The sequence below is a fragment of the Pholcus phalangioides genome, unplaced genomic scaffold (genome assembly GCF_987345545.1).
Source record: "Pholcus phalangioides strain wild (caught in Gottingen) unplaced genomic scaffold, Ppha-v1.0 ptg000014l_1, whole genome shotgun sequence".
Lineage (NCBI taxonomy): Eukaryota > Metazoa > Arthropoda > Arachnida > Araneae > Pholcidae > Pholcus > Pholcus phalangioides.
In genome coordinates, this window is record NW_028301607.1 from 21246790 (window position 1) to 21259858 (window position 13069).

General features: G+C 36.1%; 1 protein-coding gene across 4 annotated transcripts in view; it reads right to left on the reverse strand.

Annotated features, from left to right (window-relative positions):
- Vps13D (vacuolar protein sorting 13D) overlaps window positions 1-13069 on the reverse strand; it is a 561523-nt gene that overhangs the window by 307886 nt on the left and 240568 nt on the right. For all 4 annotated transcript variants that reach the window (XM_089241869.1, XM_089241867.1, XM_089241868.1 and 1 more), the window contains exon 38: window positions 12039-12223. In XM_089241869.1, coding sequence (XP_089097995.1) covers window positions 12039-12223 — 185 coding nt within the window. The remainder of the gene's footprint in view (window positions 1-12038; window positions 12224-13069) is intronic.

Below are 13069 nucleotides of genomic sequence, written 5' to 3' on the forward strand. Positions count from 1 at the left end.
TTCCGTTCAACATATATACGCTCTAGCGAAGGAAAATCTCTATCTCCTCTGTAGCTTAGTGGTCAGAGCACTCGTCCGGCAATCGAGGGACCCGGGTTCGACTCCCGGTAGAGGCAGAGATGAGTTTTTTCCTTCCTTAAAAAATTAACATCTCAAATAATAAATATCTTCACAACATCCAGTCTTCCGTATATCTTGTATTAACAAGTGGAGAGCGACATTCATGTCATATATATATAGCCCTCTGGTGGCTCGTCGTCCATGAGCTATTAGCTGATCGGTTTCACCGTCCATTGCACGGTTCCGTTCGACATATATACGCTCTAGCGAAGGAAAATCTCTATCTCCTCTGTAGCTTAGTGGTCAGAGCACTCGTCCGGCAATCGAGGGACCCGGGTTCGACTCCCGGTAGAGGCAGAGATGAGTTTTTTCCTTCCTTAAAAAATTAACATCTCAAATAATAAATATCTTCACAACATCCAGTCTTCCGTATATCTTGTATTAACAAGTGGAGAGCGACATTCATGTTATATATACATATATATTATATATATATAATAATACATATTTACACACCCCGCATATGCAAATACATATATTTTTTATTCAGGAATTTTTAATTTTTAGTTTGTTGTAGCTGCTCAATTATGAAAATATTAGTAAGAAAAGAATTTCGACACCATTTCTAAAACAAATTTAACACTTTGATATATCTCTAGAAATAGCCTTACAATAAAACAATTAGTATTCGTAAAATACTTTATAAATATATATTAATTTACTAAATTTCACCTGAGGGGAAAAAAATTGATGTTATGAACACTATTCATTTGAAAAATTATAAAAAATATTGAGTGAGCTTAAATAAACCTTCAAAAATACGCACATATACAAAAAATTCTTTGATTTTATGCATTTATATGCATTAATGCTAAAAAAAAAGGCCAAAATATGCAAATGCATATGCACATATGCATTTGCATATAATCCGGGCTCTACTCATAATATAAGCCTGACCCCGAGAATTGGCCTTGACAGGTTTTCTTGTATAAAGTGATATTAATATACAATAATGTTATTCACATTTGTGTTTGATGATAATTCAAGTCATTCTGCAGTTTTAAGTTCCCAAAAATGGCTAATTTGGACAAGTGGAAAACACCTCCAGAGTAATGAATCCTCAGAATGACTGCTATCTCCTCCTCTTAACCAGATAATTTTTCAATTATTATTACTGCTCGTTTAAAAATATTTCAGAATTTAATGAAGCAGATATATTTTTCAACAGTGGGAAATTCAAGAAAAAGAGAAGCATGAGACTTTTTCATTATCCAAATTCATTTATTTTACCACAAACAATTTTCTTGCTGCAGTTCTGCATACAACTCAAGGTCCAGATACAATTATGCAGAAGTGGGTGTGTTTGTGTGTGAACCCCTTATAGTATGGTCAATTTTATTAATCAAATACATAGTTTAACATCCACCAAAAATGTATATTCAGACATAAGATGTACACATAAAGGATGTACATTAGGGTGGGTCGAAAAAGAAAAAAAAATTATTTTCAAATTGCTATAGTGCGATTAACTTAACTTACCACGAAGAGGTGGCTGTACATCGAGTTTCACCCACACCCTATCCAATCAACCATCCAAATTAAGAGAGTGTGTGTAATTTACATTATAGTTACCAAAATTGACTAGGAGATTTAGTGGTTTACAGTTTCTTCTATTGTTTCTTTTCCAAGTGTTCACGTTTAAAGTCTAACATTTGGACAAATTAGGAATGATTAATTTTGATAAAAGCGTAGATATGGTGTAGCAATCTCTCTATAGCTTCATCTCCACATACTTTAGTTGAGGATTCTGTAACAAGTCAGGCACATCTCTCGACTGCCTGAGTGAGACTGGAGCACATGTGAATTGCATGTGGGAAGACCACTGCAGTGGATCGTGTGTCTACTCCATTTCAACGAACTCCCTTTCTGTCATATTTTTCAGCATATAGATGGTGCACCCACAGGACCAAAATTTTTTATCCAGGCCCATTGGATAACAGCTCACTGAGTTTGGAAAGCTCACTGTGGTGGAGTATGAGATTATTTGATTCTAGAAGTAGTGAGAAAGATGCTGTGCAAAGACCAGCAGTACTGTATTTATTAGACATATCCAAAGCAATAAAGTCAAGACAATGTTCAAAGGATTTGCCAATTCGAGATCCTGGTCCTCTGTCAAGGTTTGACATCAAAAATAAAAAGTATTTCAGTGATGCACTAATAATGTTTTTCTAGCAGTTCAAACATTGCAGTATTTATTTGACGACTTACTTCAAGTTGTTAATCCAATAATTGAGCACAATGCACACCCTGAAAATTTACTATTGTCTATGATCATTGATGACAGAGAACACACTCGGGAGAGATCGGGTATAGAAGAATTTTAAAAGCAAGATAATTTGCCTCTGAATTAAGAACTATTGAACACTTCATGCTAAGCTTAATTGCATTAGCCTAACTTAATTGTTATCATTTTCTGTTACATTTTTAATTTTCTCACTTTTCTTTTCTCCTGATCCCTTGATTAAAGGGCCAGACTACCAACTGGAGTTTTTTTCCGGCACGACTGCGCCCTTCTAAGCACTGAGCTTACATTTTTTTCCTAATGTGACGAAGAATGGTTGGTTGTGCTCGGTTTGTTCTGTTCAGTTCAGACACTTCGTTGCTACCTAAGATTAACTTTAAAGCTACCAATTACCTTCAGATTATTTACTGGAATACTGGCCAGTTGTATCCTCCCCCCAAATGCTATGGGTAAGTACGTAATGATGATATTATATTCAGCAATTCCGACACTAACATCACAGCCATCAAAAAGTTTCCCTGTCACACTCGGACAGTCCAGAAATGTGTCAAACTTGTTACAGAGGCCTCAACTAAAGTATGTAGATATGAAGCTAAAGATGGCTGCATCAGATCTACACAACTATCAAGATCAGTTACGCCTGATTTCTCCTAATAGTCAGATTTTGAACGCGCTAATTTTGGTAAATAGTTTTTAAATATAATGTCAATTACACACACTCGCCTACTTTGAATGGTTAATTGGATAGAGTGTAGGTGGAACTCAATGTACAGCCACCTCTTCGTGGTCAGTTCTGGGTCATTTTGTTCTGACAAAGCAGGTGAAGAGCTGCACAATGAAACTTGCAAAAATTTGGTCATTCCCATTTTTCGAACACATTGTGCAACCACTAAACATTGAAATATTAATGATGTTTTAATTTATTTTACTTTATTGAACCATAAAATAAGCATAAAAAACTTTTGCGTGTTGATTGTTCAATTTTAAATAATATGAAAAAAAAATTAAGAAAAATGTTCAATTTCGTCAGTTTCCATAAACTTCACGTACTATGCGTGACCGGAAGATATCAACCGATTTTAAATTTTTTTTACGTTGTTTTTCTTCTTATTAAAGGAGCCAACTTTTCCACACTATAGTAATCTGAAAATAAAACTTCATTTTTTTTTTTACCCAACCTAATTTACATACATGTTTAAGTTACATATTTTGAGGTTGTGGAAAAAGAAAATTAAATTTTCCACCCATTTTGTCAAAAAACCCTGCCCACGCTGTAAGTGAAGAATTATTCCCTTATTGTACGGCGAATTTCATTAATCAAATACATAGTTTAACGTGCACCAAAAATTTATATTTAGACATAATGTAAGATGTACACATAAAGAATGTACATACATGTTTAAATTAGATATTTTGTGGTTGAGGGGTAAAAAAGAAATTCAATTTACCTAATTTTGCCCAAAAACCCCGGGTTTCCCCCCCCAAAACACATGGGTTTTCAAGAAAAACCCACCTGGGCTGGGTTTTTACAACCCTGGATTGAACTGAGGCCCACAATCTGATTGAATGACATCTGAAATGCTATGTCAAGCAAATAAGGATAAGCAAATAAGGATTTGCAATGGTTGAAGATTTCAGCAGCTCTCAGTCTATTGAGTTTTGCAATTTCAAGAAAATGAGAACAGTAGTCAGCTAAGAGAAGGTGGGTACCATGAATTCTTGTACTTAATTCTATATCTATCATCTACCATGGGCTTTCAGGGAATGGTGTTGGAATAAGAGGTTGGTTCTTTTTCTTAAGTTCTTTAATACAAGCTATGCGACTTCCTCACTTATTCCAGGACAATATAGACAGAACATCGGCTTAGCTCTACATTTTGTATTCCAAGATGAACTTTGTGAATCTGATTCAAAATTTCACATTGATGTGATTGAGGAATGCTAATGGAAATTCAACAGCCTTTCATCACTATCCTATCCTGGATGGAGGTTTCATAACAATGTTTCCAGAAAGGCAGGCAAAAAGAATTGGCACCTTTCTTTGCTGGTAATCCTTGCATAAAAGAAAAGTTTTGGACAAACTTCGTCAGCAAGTTGTGCTTCTTTCAGTTCTTCCAGTCTTTTAGATGAAGCTCTGGTAGTCTCTGTAATTATAAAGATATATGCATCTATTTCCTCTACTGATTCATTTGTATTGTAATAATAGTGGATAAGCCTCTGCTGCATACAGTTCCTTTCCTGGAATGTGAACTATGTCATGAGTATTGCATCATCCTCAAAAAAAAAAAAAGCTAAGCTTTTCAATTTGGGCATATCAAGTCTAAGCTACAGTTGAAGTTCTAGAACCATAGGCAATAACACTAAGCTGACCATCATCTCGTTTTGATGCAGGGTGGTTTTCAAGTCATATTATGATGAATTAACAGCAACTATGAATTATTGGTTGGAGTTGAAGATTTTTAAAACAAGCTCTGATGATAGTATCACCTCCCATTTCAGAAAATCATTTTGCTGAAGTATATCCCAGACAAAATCAATTTTGTTGCTGAAAAGCTTAATTAGAGAAGAAAGCATTTCTAAATAATTTGGAGCAAAACGAGCCAAGTAATTCATCCTGTCCAACATCTGCTTCAATTCTTTCTCATTTGTTAGTGGCTTATACTCCTTGATAGTGAAGATTTTCTCATCATCTGGGATATAGAGATGCCGCTGTACTCTTAATTTAATCAAAAAATCTGGGTCTTTTTGAGTGAAAGTGGATCCCTCTTGAAAAAAGTATGGTTCCCCCTCCCATAATTCACTAGCATCTTTATAAATTTTTTCCAGCATGCCCCCTGGTCTTTGATCACCTGCTTATATCTCTTCGTTGAGACAGTGCAGCGGGCCATGTTCTGGGTAAAAGGTATCTCTGTGAATCAAATAAATAATTGACTTCTAAAAACATGTTCTCTCCAAAAAAAAAAAAGGGTTCATTTACTTTCATAATCTACTAGCAGGAAAAGCTTGTAAAGAAACCCATTAGCACTGAGAATTTAACAAATAGAATTTAGTACATATGATAAAACTAAAACAAATATACAGTCGATTCCGCTTATAATGTTCCCATTTAGAACGTTTTTCCACTTATTACAACTTATTTTCATGATCCCAACTCTAAATAATTCTCATTAAGATATCCCGTTTAAAGCGTTTTCCTGCTTACGTTTTTTATGATGGTTTTTAAAAATGTTATAAGCAGGATCAATCATAATTAAAAGTTAAAGGCACACATTTATATACTTACTAATAAATCAATCAATAAATTCCCTTCTGATTGATTTTTCATTTTGTTAGAAAAATTTTGGCTCTTTCAATAATTAATATCTTCTGATTAAATTTAAAGAAAATAAGATTCTCTCTCTCAGATATATCTTCTGATTTCCTATTCATAGAAATATACTTGCGAAGCAATTTCTTCATAGAAGGATTTTATTTTTCCTCTCTGATGGTCCACCTCTTTGATCTGTCACCATTTAACTGCCACATATTTTCACATCTGAATATGGGAGCTATGTCAGATTTGTTTTGGTGAAACTTAACAGTGCTTGTGTGTGCCCAGCATTTGGAGTGTTTTGTGTCCAGTAGGTGGTGCCATCTATCTAGGGCCGCAACTAGATACTTTCTCAAACAGAGCAAGCACACATTTTGTCACAGTGTAATGTAGAAGCAGCAGTTATAAAGGTGAATTGGACACTCCCCCTCTAGTCCAGAGCCTGGCGCACTAGACCCCACCTGCTTTCCTCCTTTGCAGTCATGCATCTATTCTCTAAATTGGTAATGAGTGGATTTGAAATTTAATGTCTACATATTTGTGTTGTAGGTCTTTGTGATCATCGTGACAACCAGAGCTTTTTTTCAAAGGAATAGCCAACTTAAAATTGGAAAACCTTAGAAAATAATATTTTTAGCTGATTACCACTGCACAATCATGGATTCCAAACCTGTATTTTCACAAAAGGCAAAATTTGGTGGGGGGTATAAGGGTGGCTAGTTCCCCCCCCCCCCCCAAGTAGATTAAAAATATTTTTAATGAAAATTAAAATATTGGGAAAAATATATATTCTCATACTATATGTTAATTCAGAATTCTTTGAGTGTTAGTTACCCATAATTTCTGAGGAAGAAATCCTCATGCCACTCTGAAAGCCAATTCTGCGTACACACCTGTGATTTTCACGATGCAAAACAGTGACTGCTACATGACAGCTAGATGAAAAAACGATATTCAAAGTAGAGATTTTAGATTTTTTGTTTTTTCTGAATGATCTGATCTGATTTCTGATCTCAAAAATGTTTTGCAATTTGAAAAGACATTCCAATCCTTTACAATTTTTCAAAAAATGCCCATTCGCAAACATGTGAGAACCATGCAGATTTACGCTGTCTTTGAATGCTGGCAGATAGCCACGAAAGTATTGTAATTTCCAGTGTGCAACCAGAGGGGAGAAAATCTGCAGGGGAATAAAAATTCAGAAATTTGAAAATTCTATACACGGCCCCTCATTCAGGGAAGCCATTAGATATCTGTCATCTAATTCTTCAACAACTCCCGTGTATACCAATATAGTACAGTATACAAAGTACCAAAACCCCTTTTTCAAGGTCTTGCAATCATAATAGAAGGTAAAAAGGGAAAAAGTAGAGGAGATTTTTTTCTTTCTACCTTTTACTTCTTGGAACTAGGAAAGAACGTGTCCCAAAGGATGCGCGAACCAAATTTTTATGCACCCTTTTCCGAAATTACGGGTATTTGATGTGCGTCATTTTCATCCCTGACTGGATGAATTCCTTGGCTATATCAATGATGCGACCAAGACTTTCAATTTTACTCATTCAAGAAGATACATTTTATTCATTCAAAAAATAAAAGGAACATCCTTCAGTTTTTTACACACTTTTCTCAATCTCATGCCATGCTCTTCTTGAGTAGACCCCCCCCCCCCACTAACGTCATCCATGTAACAAACTGCTCCACTCATGCTTTACAGAATGTGTGACATTCTTCTTTGGAAATGTTCTGGAGCAGAACAGATCCCAAAGGGCAGTCTAAGAAATCTAAATATTCCAAATGAAGTAATAAATGTTTTGAGATACGATGACTTTTCATCCAATGGGATTTGCCAGAATCTTGTATTCAAGAAAGAATTCAGTTTTGAGAACACTTGAGTAACAGATTAGAGATCCAGCATGTATTCCACTTTTGGTAATGGATGCAATTATTGAAGAAAATTTCCGTTCAGCTCGATTTCACAAATTCTGTTTTGGGCACTACAACAACAGAAGAGCACCACTCAGTTGGCTGCCTTTTTTCTTTTTCAAAAGAAGTATAGGTACTCGTCTTCACAATGTTACTGTAGATGAAACAGCATCAGACTTGAGTAATATGGAACCACATTTTTTCACCGTAGTCGAAACTTCTCTAACAGCTGAGGAAACTTTTCTACAGATCTATTGCAGTAATCAGTTGAACAGCACTGATATTGGGTCCTAAGCAAAATCAGTATACGATCAAGGACATAATATTGCATCCAAATATCAAAAGGAATAAATTCAAACAAGTTCTGTTTTCTCTCCTCATTATCATGAAGCTTTGTTGTAACTTTACGAAAGAAAGTGTTTTTGCCTGCTTATTTTTACCCTCCTATTAGTGATTTTCCCCCCACATTTGATACATCCTCTTACTTCATATATATACACTGAAGAGCCAAAAAAACTGGTGAACCTGCCTAATATCGTGTACGGCCCCCGCGAGCTCGCAGAAGTGCCGCAAAACTATGTGGCATGGACTCGACTAATGTCTGAAGTAGTGCTGGAGGTAATTGACACCATGAATCCTGCAGGGCTGTCCATAAATCCGTAGGAGTAAGAGGGGGGGGGTGGAGATCTCTTCTGAACAGCACATTGCAAAGCATCCCAGATATGTTCAATAATGTTCATTTCTGGGGATTATGGTGGCCAGTGGAAGTGTCTAAAGTCAGAAGAGTGTTCCTGGAGCCACTTTGTAGCAATTCTGGACGTGTGGGGTGTCGCATTGTCCTGCTGAAATTGTCCAAGTCTGTCGGAATGCACAATGGACATGAATGGGTGCAGGTGATCAGACAGGATGCATACATACCTGTCACTTATCAGAGTCCATATCACGCCAACTGCACACGCCCCATACCATCACAGAGCCTCCCCCAGGTTGAACAGTCCCCTGTTGACATGTAGGGTCCATGGATTCATGAGGTTGTCTCCATACCCGCACACGTCCATCAGTTCGAAGCAATTGGAACCGAGACTCGTCAGACCAGGCAACGTGTTTCCAGTCCTCAATAGTCCAATGTCGGTGTTGTCGGGCCCAGGCGAAGCGTAAAGACTTGTGTCGTGCAGTCATCAAGGGTACACGAGTGGGCCTTCGGCTCCGAAAGCCCATATCGATGATGTTTCGTTGAATGGTTGGCACGCTGACACTTGTTTTAGGCCCAGCATTGAAATCTGCAGCAATTTGCGAAAGGGTTGAAAGTCTGTCACGTTTAATGATTCTCGTCAGTCGTCGTTCGTCCCGTTCTTGCATGATCTTTTTCCGGCAGCGATGTCGTAGATTTAATTTTTTACCAGACTCCCGATATTCACGGTACACTCGTGAAATGGTCGTACGTGAAAATCCAAATTTCATAGCTACCTCGGAGATGCTATGTCCCATCTCTCGTGCGCCGAATATAACACCACGTTCAAACTCACTTAAATCTCGATAACCTGCCATTGTAGCAGCAGTAACTGATCTAACAACTATCCCACACACTTGTTGTGTTATATAGGCGTTGTCAACAGCAGCGCCGTACTCTGATTGGTTCCATATCTCTTTATTTGCATACACATCTTACCAGTTTATTTGGCTCTTCAGTTTAAGAGTGAAAAAGAACAGGTAGGGTGAGGGTGAGAAGAGAAATATACTTTGTACTTTTATCTAATTACCTTTATACTGTTTTCCTTACAGTTTTTTTATTCCTTTTCTTCTACTTCTCTTCCTTTTTGTAATATGCGGTTAAGTTAGGACAAGGTTACCATATTTATTGCTGATTCGTCAAATAGAGATTACCCCAATTTCTTACCAATAGCTTGTAAGTGAAGGGGTTAAAACTGGTTTCCCAAGACAGTTTCTCGAGCCATTGATGACATAGATTTCTTTTGCACATTGCTTGTTTACATAGCTCAGAGGTGCTTTAAACATACCCAGCACTTTCAATGGAGTGTTATTGGGACCACACAGAAACTGGTCCAGCTAGTTTGGCAAGATTTCTGGGTGTGTGTGTGTATTGGGGGGGGGGGGTATACGGCATGTTGAATATTTTTCATTGTCAAATCGTGATGCAAGGCTATGTATGGTAGCGCAATTGGTTCAGCTCTACGTGATGTCACTGATAAACAGCGAAAACGATTAGACAGACAATGATGCCACTAAAGAGTTATGAATTGTTTTTGACAATATACTATTCCATTTTGTGATACTGACGACACCACAACTAACAAATTAATATTAATTATTAATAAATTGGTATAGAATTAATAATATTTATTATTAATAACATTATAATATTCATTATTAATGCATTATTGATAGCATTAATGCCTATTAATAAGTCATATAATATAATTGCTATTAACACTAGAAAGATGGAAGGGCATCATGACCCTGCACGCTGTTTAAGCTTGCATATCTGTGCTAAGGATTAACCGAACCACATGAAATTTCTCGACTTTTCCTGATTTAGCATGTTCTTATTGTATACCAAAGTTTTTTCGTTATCTTTTTTAACAACGAAGATACGAGCGGATAATACCTAGAAAGACGGAAGGGGGTCATTTTGACCCTTCCTTATATCCTAGCACATTATGCGGTAAATACTACTATCATCGTCACAATTGATTTATAAGTAGGTTATAATCCTTCTGAAAGTCTTTTTTTTTTGCATTTGACCTTCCGTGTGACCTTTCTTTCCCTCCCATTCTTATTTACAAGTGTCCATAACAGGTGTGTAATTTTTGGTTTTTGTCAAGCATTCTTTCCATATTATCCGATAAATTGTTTGTCCTGGGACATAGAAAATTTGAGTGCACGTGATCATTTCAAACTGTTTAAAAATGACAAGAAAATGTATATTTACTGAAGAAATACTAAAGGAGTTGCAAAGATTAGATGAGAGAAACTCTAGATGCAATGATGATGAAAGTGCAGAACAGCATGAGATCTACCCTATGCTGAACTGTGGAGAAGCAAGTAGCGGTTCTGATGACAAAGATTTAAATCAAAATAAAATTATTTCTCCAATGGTGCATCCAAAAAAATAGCACGCCATTGAGAAATGAGAAACGTAAAATCGTGAGATATGATACCTTGTCGGAAAAAAGTCCCCAGAAACAGTTGCCTATAATACCGAAACTAAAGATGGAGTCGTCATCGTTGATCAAATGTTGCGATTATGCACGACCAAGACTGGAAGTCGTCGCTGGACAATGCATGTATTTTCTAACATTTTGGATGTCAGCGATAAATGCTTGGATTTTGTACAAACAAGTCACAAGAAAAAAAATCACTCGGAGAACTTACATATTGGAGTTATGTGAAGAAATCCGTGCTGAGTATTTCAACTTGAAAAATGCAATTCAAAATGTGATAAGATGCGAAACACCTATTGATGGAGACAAAAAACCAGAAATGCCAAGTGAGAAGGAACGGCACACTGAAAAAAACACTTCAATCTTGTCGCAATGCAAAAACCAGTGTGCGACAAATGTGCATCGAGAGGTGATTTGTACAGAATGCTTTGAGTGTTAGATAAAAACAAAGTATATTAACAGGTCAGTGGTTTCACCCTTTTTTTTTGTGTTATAACTCTATTTATGTGTTAAAAATGATATACCGTGATTTGAAACATTAAGATATCCGAAAATTGCAAAAACTATGGGGGGGTCATTTTGACCCCATCTCGTCTTTCTAGGTATACTCTCGCGATCCGTCTTTCTGGTGTTAATGGGCATTTATTACATAATAATTATATAACAAGTTATAAACTATGTGTAGGTTTCCTCATTTACCTTCCAGCCCTACTAAGCAACTCTCTGAAATGTAAATTTATGTTCTCTCTCTACTGTGAATCACTATAATGATAGTTGTGACCACTCACTTCAGGCGCAGCTCTACAAGGGATTCATCCCATACCCTCCGTCTTGCCACATTCATCGTTTAAAGACAACCCTTTTTGTGAATGTTGCTTACTGTTGACAAGGTGCCAATTTTTAAAGCTTTGCCCATTAAGTGCTTCATGGCACTGTTTAGGGGGATTGTCCCCAAGCCATGAATGTGGCGAGATGGGGGTACATACCCCAATCACAGTATCATCCAATTTATTGGTTCTACAAAATAACCTCACAAGACAAAAGTAAATGGTATTTAGCATGTGTAAGATAGGAATAAGGCTTTTTTGTTCATGAAGAAAAGTGAGAAGATACAATGGTATCTGCTTAAGTATTTGCTCGGTAATACAAAGACTAGATATGGCACAATATAAATATTAATTGAATAACAGTAATGGTAAGTACAAGTTTATTTCATGAAAGCAAATGCTGCAAATTCTAATAATAAAATAACTGTTACCTCATTTCACAACAGTTCATGCAAGTATTTCCATCAGGAACAAAATATACCTTATTTGTGAGAATAATATCACTTAGATTGATTACAAAACTGTTTTGAGCTACAGCATTTGGAGGAATAACAATGGAAGGTGATTGAATATGTATGTCTAAAAATGAAAAGCAAGGGTATTCTTTACTTGAAACCTAAAAATAAAAAAAATTGTTAAAATCAGATCATTTTTTGTTTGTCATTGATGTACCACATTTTTCCATTATAAAAAGCTGCTGCTTAGACAATTTTAAAAAGTAAATAACGTGATCATCACGTATTCCCAAGAGATCTTTACGATCTGTCCAGGCAATTTGTTAATGTGTTAGTAGACATCTATGCTCGAACCGGAATTCGAATCCAGACCTACACAGTCAAAAGCTAGCTCTCTAACCACTGAACTGCCTTTAAATCTTTAGCATTTGTAACTTATTCAAAGCAGCAGATAATTAAATAATGGTTTTTTTTTTGCTTATAATCAGTGTTTGTCAATATGCAAAAGAACTAAATTTTACTCCTCCAAATTTTGTTGAGGCAGGGAAATACTCCTTCAAATTTTTCGGTAATTTTTTTAATAATTCGCTGATATATCTCACTGACGGGGGAGAAAAAACTTTTTCTTTTTTTTACAAAAATACCCCTCAAAATTCCTTGGAGAGAAGTATCACATTTTTGATAACATTGGTGGGAACGTTTCAACACAAAGGTTTCAATATTTCCAAAGGTGGTTGTATTTTTCTGAAAGAGGTATAATTAAATAAAACACTATGGTTGATATTTATATGGGCAGTTAACACAAGGAGAGTGGCAATTTTTTCTTCCCCAATGAATTGTAAAACTAAAAAGGTGTGGGAAAAAAGTTGGTCTAGAACACTTTTTTCCCCACCAAATTTACGCAACACCTTCATTAGCTAAGATCTTATCCATAAACTTGGTTTGGCACCGCCAAATCTGTGGTAGGTTGGATAAGAACATTCTCAAGATGATTTTTTTTATTGCAA